Source organism: Vipera berus (assembly GCF_964194415.1).
Source record: "Vipera berus genome assembly, chromosome: 1".
NCBI classification, from domain to species: domain Eukaryota; kingdom Metazoa; phylum Chordata; class Lepidosauria; order Squamata; family Viperidae; genus Vipera; species Vipera berus.
The window spans coordinates 131,202,231-131,218,657 of NC_138202.1; the positions used below are offsets into that span (position 1 = coordinate 131,202,231).

The window sequence follows — 16,427 nt, forward strand, 5'->3', positions numbered from 1 at the left end:
GAGAGAAAAAAAGAATATTATACCTTTGCACCTAAGAATAGGTAATGATGGATCTTCCAGATGTTGATAAGCCTATTCCCAGCAGCCCTATGGGTAATGGCATGGACATGAAGGATACCTTATAGAGGGCTATATGTTGCAAATTTATGGTGTACATTGAGAATAGCAGTGGGCATGACCTGTGAAAATGGCGAATAATGATTCCAATCAGCCCATTCCCTAGTGAATGAAACATTAGTAGTTCTTGGTTTATTTAAGAATCTCTGTCTCTTAAGCAGACAGATAGATATCTAATATTTTTAGTATTAGGAACTGAAATTGCAGCAGTGAGACAGGAGAACAGAAATTCAAGAGTCTTTTGTAGGTCTAATGTGTTTTTGTAGTGTTTATCACTTCTTATTTTCCATTCTTTTGCACTCGCAGTTCAGATTTACTGTATGCATGAGAGGACAAAAAACAACTTACTGCTTGGGTTCACATTAAGACATAATAACCTTTATTTGTTTGGGCATAACATATTGTGCGAACACTGCAACTGTGTTTGGCTGAACTGGATTTCTCATTTATTGTGCACTCAGCCAACAAAGGAACTGGATTTTTGCTACGCTATACAATTTTCCTCAGGACTTCATTTACAAAGGAGTCCAAAGCAGATGCATGCATCCTTTTCTGAAGCTAAGGTTAAAAAGAATTTGTTCATAATAATAATAAGACTTCCTTTTGAAATTTGCTTGTACTTTTCTTTTTATCTTGCCACTGCAGGCTATCTTTCCAGCATGTGTGCTACCATCAAAGTTGTCGCCCCTGATAGAAAAAATTAGTGATCAGAAGGACTTCAAAAAGCTGTTGAGAACACGAAATAATGTGTTGGTGCTATATTCTAAATCTGGTGAGTGTTCTTCAGTTTAAAAACATTTTAAGGATAATTGGTATTTAAACAAACATGCTACGTGATTGGCTAGATGAGAAGATAGGAAAAGCAGGAAAGTGTTTCAAAATCAAGATTTTGCACAACATTTATATAGGATCTGTTTTAGAAACTAAAACTTGCAGAGTGAGTTTACATAAATATTCAATTCTTCTCTGGTTACTTGATCTGTCTCATAATGTTGTCAAATTACTTCTTATTTTATTATTGTTATATCTGTAACCTCACTCTTTAAATAGACATGCACAAGCTATGCAACCAATAACTAGAGAGACAGTTTTTAACGTATTTGGAGCTATTTTATATTGAGGCACTTTTCCTGTCATCCTGCTTGGTTTTAGTTGCTTTCATATATTTTTTGCTTTATTTTAACCTGCATTTCCACTATCTAGGTTTATGGTATCAACCTTATGTGCATGCAATAGATATCTGCTTGCTTTTCTCCTTAGTTTTTATTCGTGTATTTATAATCAAATTTCTAGGTCATCCAACTCCAGTGATTCTGCATGGCTTAGCATAAAGAACCAATAAAATCAAAATCAACCCCAAAAGATAGTGATATCTGCTCCCCCCAACAGAAATAGAAACTCACTCCCCCTTCCAAGCATTCTAACCTAAAGACTTGGGGACAAAAAGTCATATTTTAAAGGCTCTTTTAAAAGCTGATAAAGTGGGGGTCGTGCAAATTTTTGAAGGGATGCTGTTCAAGCAGCAGGTGGGGCAACTGACAAGGCCTGCTTCCCATGTCTTGATAGATGAAATTACTTAATTTTATTTATTTATTTTATTTTAATTCCATTTATATCCCGCCCTTCTCCGAAGACTCAGGGCGGCTTACAAGGTTAGCAGTAGCCTTCATTCTATGTATATGCCTGCTTGTTAGGGCTTTCACACACACCCCAAGCGGCATTATTACAAAGTCAGCTTATTGCCCCCAACAATCTGGGTCCTCATTTTACCTACCTCGGAAGGATGGAAGGCTGAGTCAACCTTGAGCCTGGTGGGATGCGAACCTGCACTAATTGCAGGCAGCTGGTGTTACTTAAGGAGGCATTAGCCCACTGCTCCACCAAGGCTCTTATAAGGCTCTTAATCTTCAAATCCAAGAGAAACCTAATTCTCAATTCTAACAGGACAGTCAGAAACCATATTAACCCCTGTGCCTACTTGGCAGCAGTAACCCTTGTTTTAATCCTATGTGGTTAAGTTGTCTATGGACGCCTGTTTATGCATTTTTATTGTCATGTGCTTTGCATTATCTGATGCTTCATCAGTTCCTATTAACCTCTTGTCTGCTAGCCACCCACCAGCTGTCTCATTCTGTTATTATGAACTTGCTTAAGCCATTGTTGCTTCTGCTGCTGTTTGTTTCCTTCCTCCACTTCTGTCTCCTTTCTGCAGTGCAGTTTTTCTTTCACTTAATCATCCATAACAGATTGTGAGCTGCTCCTATAGCAAGATGGTTTGCAAGAACCTGACCCATTTAGAACACGGGTTAATTACACTTAGGTATAGTTGTTGTGATGTGTACTTGGCAAGAAGATGCATTTCTGCCCGTTAGCTCAAAAAAATGTGACCAGATTTAATGGCCTCAACACCTTCTCCTTCACACTTCTTTTTTTTTTCCAGTCAAGGAACAAGAAACCGGCCAAGTTATATGTGCTTTTAACAAATATGTTATGCATTTAGGCTGCCAACTCCAAATCACTATTTCTGAAGGAATTGCCTTTAAATCAGGAAGGAGGGAGGGGAAAAAAGGGACAACTCTATCTGAGTAACTGACTAGAGGATATTTTCCTGTGACAAATTAGCTTATCTGAATTTCATACTTGTCTGATATTAAATCAGTTAGTCAGCAGCATTTGATTCAACACCAGAATTTTGTGGAATCCCTGATTACTGAAAGTGGTGTTTCTCCCTGGTTTTGTGAAGACAACTTTGGCTTTTCTTGCAAATTTTTCTTTATTAATTAAAAATAGAAAATGACAGTTGCTTGATTCGTAATTGCAGAATTTGAACTGTGGCTTATGCTAATATAATTATTATAACCGCCCAAATGATTGTATGTGCTAGATTTGATGGTCATGAATTATGATATGGTTATGATAGAAAAACAACAACAGTAATAAGTTGGAAGGTACCTTGGAGGTCATCTAGTCCAACCCCTGCTCAGGCAGGAAACCCTATACCATTTCAGACAAATTGGCTGTCCAGTCTCTTCTTAAAAACTTCCAGTGTTGGAGCAGGTTGTTCTAACTGTCAGGAAATTTCTCCTTAGTTCTAGGTTGCTTCTCTCTTTGGTTAGTTTCCATCTGTTGCTTCTTGTCCTGCCTTCGGATGCTTTGGAGAATAGCTTGACTGCCTCTTCTTTGTGGCAGCCCCTGAGATATTGGAAGACTGCTATCATGTCCCCCCTCGTCCTTCTCTTCATTAAACTAGACATACCCAATTCCAGCAACCGTTCCTTATATGTTTTAGCCTCCAGTCCCCTAATCATCTTTGTTGCTCTTCTCTGCACTCTTTATCTTACCTGACAAATCATAGTCAAGACAGAAGGTTGTTGAATTTTGGAATAGGAAAACATTCTTATTACTTCCTTATCTGAAAGTGGTGAGTAGCTATCAAGCATGATTTACATTGAGCTTGCAAGCTCAAATCAAATTTGGATTTCTGTGGCGATGTACATAAATATGTAGATAGGCCAACAAATAGGTATAATAGGTTTGGATTTGAACTATTTTTTTTAAAAAAAAAGTTAAATTAGAAATATGCATAAGTGTACTATGAATAGATCATTCCATGAATAAAATACCAATTTAATGAGGTCTTGTCCAGATTAAATATGCAGGTATGTATGTATATTTTGCATTTCTAGGCCACCCATCTCCCTGAAAAGGGACTCTGAGGGGTGTACAGTACAATATCAGCATATAATACAATATATAAAATTAAAGTTAAAATATTGAAGTTAATTTAAGATTAACTTAAGGGAAGGGATATCATGGCGTCAACCAACCCCATGATGGCATACTCCTTTGTGCCTCCCATGCAAGGCTACAAAACCATGTTTTAACCACTTTTCAGAAGGTCAGGACAGTGGGGGCCTGCCTCACCTTTTGGGGAAGGTTAGATAGATAGATAGATAGATAGATAGATAGATAGATAGATAGATAGATAGATAGATAGATAGATAGATGGTAAAGGTATCCCTGCACATGCGTGCTAGTTGTTTCCGACTCTAGGGGCCGGTGCTCATCTCCGTTTCAAAGCCAAAGAGCCAGCGCTTGTCCAAGGACGTCTCCATGGTCATGTGGCAAGCATGACTAGACGCCAAAGGCGCACGGAACGCTGTTACCTTCCCACCGTAGTGGTCCCTATTTTTCTACTTGCATTTTTACATGCTTTCAAACTGCTAGGTTGGCAGAAGCTGGGACGAGTAACAGGCGCTCACTCGGGATTCAACCCGCCAAACTGCCGACCTTCTGATCGACAAGCTCAGCATCCTAACCCACTGAGCCACCGCGTCCCTTCAGATAGATAGATGATAGATAGATAGATAGATAGATAGATAGATAGATAGATAGATAGATAGATAGATAGATAGATGATAGATAGATAGATAGATGATAGATCATATCATGTTTTCCTGGCACAGATCTTCCAAAGTGGGAGCCAGTGCAGAATAGGAAAGCTATTGTCAGCATCAATGGCTAAGAGAAAGTACAGGGAGAAAAACTCTAGGACATTCAGTGGGGAAGATAAGTGGGCTGGTGGAGATGCCATGCTTGAAATGCAGTGTCAGCAGCTAAGGGAAGGAAGGTGCTGGGAAGATTGGGGAAAGGGATAGATGGACCGGCTGGGTGATGCAATACTTGAATCCAGATGCAGTGGCCAAGAGGAAGGAAGGCTTTGGCAAGGTTAGGTGGTTAGTGAGGAGGAGGAGAAAGGGGACAAGTTTGCATTATTTGCTGCACAAGAATCTCTTTGGAGTTCATTTTGACCAAAATATGCAACAATGAAGTTGTTTGGGGATTCAGTTTGGCTGAACTGCAGCCTGTCCAGAGTGGCTCAGCTGAAGTGCTACACGTGTTTGTTTTGCATATAGAACAAGTACATCTCCTGCTTCATTTGCACGTCTAAGTAAAACCTTGTTAAACAATGTATTAAGTTGCATCAAATTGTGCAAATAGAAAAGCTTAGATGAGAGGTGCCTAAACTTGATAAATAGAAACATTTGAAATATTTCTTAAGGAAAGGCATAACTTAGAAATGTCTTCTGGCCCACCAAGACTCCTTAGATCTTGCTATAATTCCACAAGGAACTATAAACAATTATGCTGGTGCTATGAGATAATCAACTGCAGGATAAATGCAAAGAAAATAAAGCAACAGAAAACCAACGTATTTAATATCTAGAAAACCCATTAAATGCAAATGCAAGGAAGAGGGATACTTTTTTATTTTCTTATTGTTGTGAACATATCTGACGAAGCTGTATGCATTTTTGATATATGTTACTTTTTGGAGATTTTTTTTTAACATCGCTTTATACTCTTTTAGAAAAAGTATGTATCACACAATTGTAGGCATGCTTATGCTGACATTTGATTCACCATCTCCTGTCAAGTTTACTTTCTAATAAATACATTGGTTGGAACGAAATAATGCATAACTTCTAGTTTTCCATATACAGTAGGTAGATAGTTTATTTTTTGTCCATTCATTTGGGAATAAAATTTTAAATTCCTGGATGCTATGAACTAGAAAGTCATAAACATGAGTTAAAAATAAACTAATGTCTTCAGGTAGTTTCAAAGATAAAAGAGTCATAAGTAATACATTAATTAAGAATGTTTATAAAGCCAATGTATTATTCCCAATGAGTGTAAAAATGGAAATTGTTTTACATAAAAGCATACTTAAGTGAACCTGTCAAATTGTGTAAGGGAAATTACCTTAGCTGACATCATTGCTTTTTTCTTTATGTGGTGTAAAACTAAATTATCAGAAATTTGAAGATACAATGTCTAGGAAAGCTTGCAGCAAATAGGTGATGATTAACATTCTTCCGGCTCTTTGCCAACCCACCTCTTTGTGTGCCCTTTGAAACTGTAGCTTCAGTTTTTCCTGCATGTAACCTGCCATTTTTATGTGACAATCTATGTAATTACACCTAAAGTTTCTTCCCAGTTCTTCGGAAGTATGCGGAATTCTCCTCCAGCATAGAGCTGTGATTCTAGAGCTAGGCAGGTCTCTTGTCATATGTGTACAGAATGGGCTTGGCTGTGATTGTACACAGAGTTAGACAAAGTGTGTCGCATTCCCCTACACTTTAATTTTCATTTCAGATAAAGAATATTTAGTATCTGTGAACTGTTATCATTTGTTCCTTTGCCTGTCTGTAGTTACTATTCAAGAGCATACAACTTTAGGAAACATTACAGGAGAAGATGATTTAAACTGTGTAATGACACTTAACATTTTGGAGGGCTATTTTTCTCCCATAGAAATGTTTAATGTTTGACGTTTTTCTCTGCTTAGTTTCTGTTTCTCATCACTGTGCTATGTGGCTCAGATTTCCCCTGGACCACAAAGTTCGGGGAGCTGTCCAACAGGTCAGGACTAAGGTTAGAATAGCATGTGCGCTGTCCAGCTCAAGAGTTGTGAACTGGGCAGCTGAGAAGGGCCAGGTACAGCATTTGGTAAATAGGTTCTTAGTTAGTGCTTTTGCTGTTGTGTTTTCTTCTATATTGGTCCCTTATCCACGGTAGGTATTGGCTGATATTTTTTCCTCACAACGACAGGAAGAAACCCTATCTTACCAAAAAGAATTACGGAGATTTCTAATCTTAGCTTTGATTCAATCTACTTTTCTCTGAATTGGGGGCAGTACAAAGCAATGAAGCCCTATTTTCCAAAGGTCACTTGTCAAGGCTGAAATCTATATGTAACCAAACAAATGAAAGTAGAAACCAATGAGACCAGAGTCGTGTCTGCATATTCACAAATATGTGAAAAAGCACAAATTTTAAATATTTCCACAATTTGTAATCATAACTGGATCACTGTAAAAAGGTTTGCAGAAGTGGTGATGGTAGTGGTACCTATTCCTCTAGCCTCTGGGTGGCTTACAAATTCCAAATACATAGATAAAACAATGAGAGATGAAATAAAACACACAGCCCAGACTATAAGCAGCCATAACAATAAAAGCACAAAATGTGGCCCCACAAACTCATTAACACCAGGCCTGGGAAAAGAGCTAGGTTTTCAGGACTTTCTAGAATCCTAGGAAAGGGGGTGTTGACAGTGTTTAATTGAGGAGAACTGGAGCACACCAACTTGTCCTGAATGTATTAGGTTGACAGAAACAATTAGAGTTAGTCAGTCCTTCAGATAACCAGGTTCTCTGCAGTTAAGGGCTTAGAAGTAAGAGTCATCACCTTGAATTATACCCAGAAGCAAACCATTGCAGCTTACATAGCAGCAGCAACACATGGGCATAATGAGAAAGTTACTGGTCTGACTGCTGCATTTTGAACCAGTTGTAGCTTCCAGATGGTCTTCAAGGGCAACTCAGTGTATAGTTAGTTCATTGCAATAATCCTATCATGAGGTGACCAGGCCATGGGTGCTTGTCTGAAGAGCTTCCTGATTGAGTAAGGGCTGCAACTGCAATGCAATATGGACCTGTGCAAAGGCCCTAATGGCCAAAATTGATACCCACTTTTCGAGCCAGGAAGAGCCCCAAGTTGTGTACCAGTTGTGAAAGGGGAAGTGCAACCCCATCCAAGATAAACATGAACACTTCCTCTGAAACCCAGCAAGTTCCTTCAGTCACCTGGGGTGGGTGATCCTATCAGGCGAGTACCATAAGTGAACTGGAAGACAGCCAAAGAGTGATCTGTCCTTGGCTGTAGACTAATTGGTATGTCCTCCAATACCAAATCATACTGCAACTGCCCCAAGATAAAAACAAGACCTAATGTGCAACCCTCAGCATGTGTTGGGCCCTCAATTATTTGGGAGAAATCTATGTTGCCATGGAGACCAGGGATTTTTGAGACATACCAGACTCAATGTCATAAGGGGGGGGGGCAATTGAAGTCCCCAAGGACTCCACCAACAACCCAGCAACATAATTTAACAGTTCAAGTGGGGATGATACTACACAGCAAGGAATCCCAATTATTCCTAAAGACCCAACTTCAGCAAGAGGATCTCACTTCTGCTTATCTCAACAACTCACAGGTGACAATAGCTATCTTTCCCCCAAGATATCAGCTGATGTAAAACCTGAAACCAGCAGGGCATATTTCTGAGAGTCTTATCTGGGAGAGTAAAGCTATCATAGATTAACAATTGTTATGGATGTTACCACCAGTATTAGAGACAACAAGTTTCAGTGCTAGTTACGATGGAGCATATCTAACTGATCATGTTCTCATAAATATCAGATTGAGCCATTGTAGGACAGAATACTGAGTGGCATGGACCTTCTGGTAGGATATAGGGCAGCTATTTTTACATCTTTACAGACAAAACAGCAAAATGGATCGGCAATGGGAAAAAGTATGAACAATAAATAAACCTTTATCATTCTTCAATGTAAAAAAGATACATTCAACTTGGATGTGTCAAAATATACAGGAACGATCGGAAGAACCATGCAATTAATTCTATGCACTAAAAAATGCTTGGGATTTGTAGTTTATCCACAGAAACACTCTATCAAGTGGCAAGGTACTTCAAGAATAATTTGTGAATTGAAACAGTCTTCTATTCAAAAAGGCAGGAAAAAAAGTCTCGCTGAGCATGTTCAAATGCTGTTTCAGATCCCAGCTGCCACAAAAGATTATGGGTGAAATTCATACTATATTTGGGAAATATTTGTTAGTTTCTAGTGCTTCTTAAAAATCCCAGTTAAAAGACAAAATGTTTTATGTAAGAATTCTACCAAGTTGTGTCTAGATGCTTATGATTTTTAAAGTAAATATATTCCTTTCTTTCTCCCAGCAGTAGCTGCTGACAATTCGCTCAGGTTATTATCTGATGTAGCCCAAGCTGTGAAAGGCTGCGGTACTATAACATGGATAGATTGCGGGTACGTAATACAATGCTTTTCATTTTCCCACCTACTGAAAACAGTTATGTCTGAAGTTTTGGTATTTTTATGTGAATTCTCCAGACTTACCCACTAGTCTTTGACAATTGTATTCAGCATCATGTGCATAGATGTCAAAAAATCTGTATTGTGTTTGCCAAAAACAATGAAGGTCACAGCACAAAAGTGTCTTGTATTAGAATGCCATGTCTACCATTTTGCCTTTATAGCCTCTTACACGATCCTACTCCTACCCCCGTGCCACAGATTACATTTACGTGTAGATTGTTGACATGGAAGAATGAGCCATTTTGAATCAGATTAAGTGGCTAATCAGATCTCTATGAGAAGAAATTCAGTGTAGCTTCAAGTTGCAATAAAGATTATTATCATCCATGTTCTATGTCTCAGACACTTTAACTAGTCTGAACATGAAGGTGTGGGATCAGGATTTACTGCTAAATGCTTGTCCGGGGAACTTCACTACCTTTTGTTATTAAATACTTACATGTAAGTGCTGACTGAGAAGTTTTAAGATTTTGGAGTGGGCCGTCATCAATAAGTGGAAATGTATTTCTATTTCTACTTAAAATCTTGTAAGACTGGTGATGGAAAACCAGTGCTTGGCAATTTCAGTAGAATGCTTAGATCAGCTTAATTAAGGCTCAATCCAGTTAAAGGAGAGGTCACTACTTTATATCACATGACAAGACTGAATCTGTCCAGAGAGAGTTGAACTTTCTCTGAAGAATCAGCTATACAGCTTGGATGTTCTTAAAACAGGAATGCAATTTTGGGAGGTCGAAGCTGACATTTAGCCTTTGAATTGTGTGCTGGGGGTTACAGTGAAAATGTAATTTTCATTCAGATTCAATTTGATTTAATTTACAATTCTTTTGTCACTCATTATAATTTGGGAACGACTTTTGGTTACATGCAAATCTTAAGAGGTCCAGGAGATTGAAGAAGAGGTCCTCACCCTAGTTCCTGCCAACCTAGCAGTTCAAAAGCACACAAATGCAAGTAGATAAATAGGTACCACTTTGATAGGAAGGTAACAGCGTTCTGTGGCATCATGCTGGCCACATGAATGCGGAAATGTCTTCAGACAATGCTGGCTCAATGGCTTTGAAACAGGGATGAGCACTACCCCCCTGTAATTGGCAACGACTAGCAGAGTAATATCCTCGGGGACTCCTTTTTTTAACCTGGGGATTAAGATATATGACTGTCTATGTGTCTTTCAATCCCTTCAATCCATCCTTGGAAACTCTTAGTGAATCAATTGTTTCCCTAATCTCTGAATCTAGTAATGTAGCAATCAGAATTTTTGGGTGAGGGAGGGAGTTTCCAGTCTCTGAAAAGCTGTCTTTCCCCTAGAACGTTCTCTCATGTTTCTAATTTTCAGTGCCACCTAATAACTATTCTGGTATCCCAGACAATGTTGTGCAGTTTAAATACTTTAAATACGTATTTAATTACTTATTTAAATACTTATTTAATTTAATAGTTGCTTTAGTTCTGCTAAGGCCTTTTAACTTTTATGCCTGATGGTGCTTTTAATCTTGATATTTGTATTCTTTTGAGTTGATATGTGAGGTTTTTTAAATGCATTATTAGTCTCTGTGTTAAATTTGTGCTATGCACTACAGAAAATAATTTATTTTAAGAGAACATTAAATAAATTAAATAAAAATTAACCTTTGTCCAAGTGACATTAAATGGGAAGTATTTGGCGGGTTCTCTGTGCTCCGTGCTCATTGCAGCATTTGATGGTTTGTGCCGCTAATCAAATGTCATTGCATGCCCTTCAGCAAAATCACTGTCTTATATTTCTACTTGTAACTTGAGAATAAAACCTTCAGAGGAAAAATGTAGCTGGATCTTGGAAACTACTAATATTCATCCAAAATAAATTAAATGAATAGAGTTCTTATTCTTATTCTTATTCTTGTTCTCTCTCTCTCTCTCTCTCTCTCTCTCTCTCTCTCTCTCTCTCTCTCTCTCTCTCTCTGTGTGTGTGTGTGTGTGTGTAAAATATAAAGAAATTTGCTAGAATTGGTGGTTTCCTATTGGAAGCAATTTCTCAGAAAAGCTCCATGCTCGAATGTATTCATTTTGTCTGCATGCATAATTTCCCACAATTTGGAGTTCTTCATTCTGTCCAAGTTTATCAAGTCTGTTGCAGACTATAGATACCTCTGGATTGGCTCCCACCCACCCCTTGCAAAATTGCTTCAGAGAGATTTCTTCCATTGCAAGCTCACCCTGTAACTTCACGGTAGATTACATAGAAGTTTGGGGGAAGGGTATTTTTTGTGCAAGCTTGACTTGTTTGACAAATATTGACAAGAAGCAGTTTGCTTGACCGCTGTGTTCTCTGCCGCTCATAATTTTATTTTATTTTTTTTGGTGTTTTCATATTATGGTATTGAAAAAGATTTCTGAAAGGGAGAAAAAGCCTGTTCTGGAATGTGGGTATTGGCAAGGCTGTCAGCCATGCTGTGCTGGGGCTTCTGCTTTCTGCTCTTCCTGCAGCGATAACAGCTTTGCCTTTTATGGAATTGGCCATATTTTGTTTCTTACAGTTAATATTCTACTTCTGTCTGGAGAGGAAAGCAATATTGTGCCTGCTGCTATCAGATTTCATTATTCTGTTCCCTCACTGTTGATCCTAGCGTTCTTCAGTTCTTCAATATAACAATATCTATTGTTACATTTCTACTGCTTAGTTATTGTTACTAAATGACAGTAAGCACTAATTAATTTTGCTGGCATTTCTCAGATTTTATTTTTACAAATTTCTCCTTCTGCCATTTCACAAACTAGGACAATTCCTCTACCACTCCTTTCTTAAATCATTTAGTGTGGTCAGTGTTTAACTGACTAACGTGGGGCTGCTCAACTAGGTGGCAACACTTAACTGACTAATTAATCTCAAAAAAGTGAAGTTAGGCCTGGCCGGGGAAAAACTAAGAAAGTGGGTTATAAGCTATATTGGGAAGGTTTTTTTTTTAAAAAAAAACCTCAAACGATGGCACTGGTAAATCTTTTCAGTATTGCCAAAAGCTTACAGTGGGGTGGCCCTGAAGTTACTAGGAGCCTACTTCAATTCTGCAGACTCTTTGATGCATGACCAGCTACATGAATTTTATCCACACTGGCCACTTTTCCTTCATGGTTTCCTTCAGAATGTTTTCAAAATTCTGAAGAATGTAACAACAAAACAACTGGGATGAAAAGGTTTGACAAACTGTACTCCAGTAATACAGATAGTCCTCGACTTACAACAGTTCATTTAGTGACTGTTCAAAGTTACAACGTCCCTGAAAAAAGTAACTTATGACCATTTCTCACAGTTATAACCATTGTAGCATCCCCATGGTCACATCATTTACATTCGGTTGCTTGACAGCTGGCTCACATTTATGATGGTTGCAGTGTCCTGGAGTCATGTGATCCCCTTTTGCGACCTTCTGACAAGCAAAGTCAATGGGGAAACCAGATTCAGTTAACAAACGTGTTACTACCGTATTTTCCGGTGTATAAGATGACTTTTTAACCCATGAAAATCTTCTCAAAAGTTGGGGGGTCGTCTTATACGCCCAGTCGTCTTATACGCCGGAAAAAAAAACATAAATCAATCGAGTGTCCCCGTTCTTCCAAAGCAACTTCAAGCCTCCTTAGTCCAGTCCCCCCTCCAACGTGACTCTCCCTTCCCACCCCCAATAGCCTCTAAGCCCCTTCCCCTCCCCCTTGCAAACGCCAGACCCCGGGAGTGGCAGGAAGCCCCTCCCCCTCACCCAAGCGGCATCTGAGCATAAGCAGAGCGCGCCCTGCTACCCGCTATCTCTCCCGGCAGTCTGGACAGTGGTACTTGGCAGCCTGGCGCCCCTCTCGCCCACAGACCACGCAGCGGCCCTCGCCAGCCGGCCTCGGCATGGCCGCCCCAAGCCCGGCTCTCCAGCGCGTCTTCCGGGCCCGCCTGGCTGACCGCCTCCTGGGCGGGGCTTGGCTGCAGACACGCGGCTGCTCCGTCTGCAAATCCGCTCTCAAAGCCGGATTGCGCTCAGCTGTGCAGGCTGCCAAAAGGCGGGGACTTGGAGTTCCCGCGGTGGTTGCGGCTTCTGGCGTGCCGTTTGCAGAGTCTGGCCTGGAAGAGTGCGTCTTGTGAACGCAGCTCTTGTGTTTATTCCAAAGGGTGGGTGGAAGGAAAAGCCCCTTTGGGCTTCAAAAGGGAGGCTTTGCACCATCTGCATCAGACGGGGCTGAATCAGGCTTGTGTCGGACACTTGGCAACTGGCATGTAAGTATTTTCCGGCGTATAAGACGAAAAATCTTGAAAATCTTCCCAAAAGTTGGGGGTCGTCTTATACGCCGAGTCATCTTATACGCCGGAAAATATGGTAATTTAGCAACTGCAGTGATTTGCTTAACAAATGTGGCAAAAAAGTCATAAAATGGGTCAAAACTCACTTAACAAATTTGTCACTTAACAACATAAATTTTGGGCTCAGTTGTGGTCGTAAGTTGAGGACTACCTGTACTCCATTTTGGTGGGAAGGTAACAGTGTTCCATGCACCTTGGTGTATAACTATGCTGGCCACATGACCATGGAAATGTCTTCAGACAATGTTGGCTCTCTCGGCTAAAAAACGGAGATGAGTACCACCCTCCTGTTCTAGTCGGACATGGCTAGAAACGGGAAATCTTTAACCTTTACTCAAGTTATATATTTGCTGCAACACACACATGTTCAAGAAATAATAGAAGCAATATCTCAAAGATGCTTTTTCATGAGGCAACTGGATTTCCTTGTTTTTGAAGACGTTTTGCTTCTCATCCAAAAAGCTTCTTCAGCTCTGACTGGATGGTGGGGAATAAAAGGATTTATATTCCTTGCAGACAGCTGGTTATTTACATTCTTTTAGAGTCATTGAGGCAACCTGGAGATTTATCTGTCATCAGTGCAAATGGGTGTGGAGCCTTCTTGGAACTGGTGAAAGGACTGTATTGTAGACTGTCCAAAAGGTGGACTTTGATGAAGTTTATGAAATGATGCAGATCTGTACAATGGGGAAACAAAACAACCACTTCATAAACTCATGGCACAACATAGGAGAACAAACCCACCAGGACAAGAGTCAGCAGTCCATCTGCATTTATAAGACAAAGGCCACTCTTTTGAAGACAGCAAAGTCCACATTTTGGACAGAGAGGACCGATGGTTTGAAAGTGGGGTCAAAGAGGCCATCTATGTCAAAACTGAACAGCCCTCTCTCAAAAGAGGGGGAGGGATCTGACATCATCTATCTCCAGTCTACAACACAGTCCTTTCAACAGTTCCAAGAAGGCTCCACACCCATTTGCACTACTCAGGTGACCTTGACGACACAGATAAACTACTTTCTCAAAGAATGCTAATGACCAGCTGTCTGCAAGGAGTATAAATCCTTCCATTCCCCGCCTTCCAGTCAGAGCTGAAGAAGCTTCTTTGATGAGAAGTGAAACATCTTCAAAGAAAAACAAGAAAGTCCAGTTGCCTCGTGAAAAAGCATCTTGGGACAAGTATCACTTGGATGACTGACAATCTCCATAGACGCAATAGTTATAAGTTGTTTTTCCTTCTTTCAATTTTCAACAAAAATATTTTATGGCAAATGCTAACTGCTATTTCTGTTAAAGCCTTTTTCCTGAATAAACAGTTGGAAAGTTAAAGCCTTGTCATATTATGCCTGACCTGGAGAACAGGCAATGAGAAAGCACTGTAAATGTGACTGCTGAATCAATATTCAATGTCTTCTGTCACAAAGAGAATGAGGTTATCTCCTCTTGGAAGCTACATGATAAGCACTTTCTGAAATGTTTTTGCTTGACTTTGTATGAATAGATTTGTCCAGATTACATGAAATTTGAGAGATAAGAAACTGAGGTAGTGACTAATTTTATTTATTTACTTGTTTCACCCATGCCATCATAGGATATCCCTGAAAAAGATGCCAATTTTTCTGGAGTAGGGAATAGCATTATTTGTAAAACAATTCAGGTGATCCTCACTTAATGATCATCTTTGAAGTTATAATGCTACTCGAATGGTATTTATAACTGGACCTCATACTTACAATGGTTGCAGCAACCTCACAGTCACATGAGCACAATCCAGGCAACTGGCCCACAATTATGATGTCACAGCATCCCATGGTCATGTGATCGCCATTTGTCACCTTCACTTTGTGACTCCATTGAGCAAAGTTAGTAGGGAAGCCGCAGGAGTTCACAAATGACAACCACATGACATTGCGCTTAAGAATAGCATTTAATTTGTGTAATTGAAAGTGCTGGAACTGCATATTGTATTTTATGTCCATGTTACTTAGTGATTAAAATTCCTGTCCCATTTACTGTTGATAAATGAGGACTACTTGTATCAAAAATTTTCTTTGAAAGCTATATTTGATCAATTAATTATGTGCCATCAAGTCAATGCTATTCTTAGTGATCACATAAATAGATTTTCTCCATGATGATCCATTCCTGCCATAGTCCTTTACTTCTTCCAATGTTGCACTCGTCACCATTATTACTTAGTCCTTTCATTTTAGAGTCCATTCATTTTCTACTTTTCCTCTGCTTGTCTTTCTTTCCACCTTTTTCAGCATCATACTGTTCTCTTGAGTGCTATGTCTTTCCATAATCTGCCCAACATCGGATAATTTGAGGCTAATCATTTGTGATTCAAGTGAAAAGTCTAGGTTTGTTTTGTTTTCTTGGTAGACCACAATGTTCTTAGGAGTTTTCTCCAACACCAAATTTCAATAAAGGAGAATATTTTTAGCTCAGGGTTGAAATGAGAGGTCCTTGGTGCTCTTGGTTGTTTTCATTACCCAAATTAGGTAACATCCTCAGTGCTAGGCTACCACTAATGATGTTACCTAGTTTGGGTAATGAAAACATCTGCAAGAAAACAACCAAGCTTAGAGAGTACCAAGAATCCCTAACTTCAAGTGTGTCAATACCTTTTTATGTCCCACTTCTCCAACTTTCACTTCTATAAAGTCACAGGATACCATTGCCATTTTCGGATTACATGTCTCAAAAATAATGGTGGAAGAAGTAAAGATAAGAGCAATAAAAAATTATGGGCTAGAATAACTCTCCTATATGAGGGATTGTTTTATTTTATGAAAAAGTAAGTAACTGTGTAGGGGCTTCTGAAACTACATAATATGGAGAAAATGGACAAGAAGAATGTTTTCTTTCAAACTAGTAAACTCCAGGTCCCTTTCCTTAAACATGGCATCATGCAAGTCCTAACAAGCATATTTCTTCCTTCCTTCCTTCCTTCCTTCCTTCCTTCCTTCCTTCCTTCCTTCCTTCCTTCCTTCCTTCCTTCC

The 16,427-nt window shown here is 39.4% G+C and overlaps 1 protein-coding gene across 3 annotated transcripts in view; it reads left to right on the plus strand.

Annotated features, from left to right (window-relative positions):
- PDIA5 (protein disulfide isomerase family A member 5) overlaps nucleotides 1-16,427 on the plus strand; it is a 238,001-nt gene that overhangs the window by 57,107 nt on the left and 164,467 nt on the right. For all 3 annotated transcript variants that reach the window (XR_014024780.1, XR_014024781.1, XM_081315125.1), the window contains exons 2-3: nucleotides 763-889; nucleotides 8,945-9,032. Coding sequence is in view for 1 of the 3 variants with exons in the window: in XM_081315125.1 (XP_081171251.1) it covers nucleotides 763-889; nucleotides 8,945-9,032 (215 nt within the window). In the remaining 2 variants the exon portion in view is untranslated. The remainder of the gene's footprint in view (nucleotides 1-762; nucleotides 890-8,944; nucleotides 9,033-16,427) is intronic.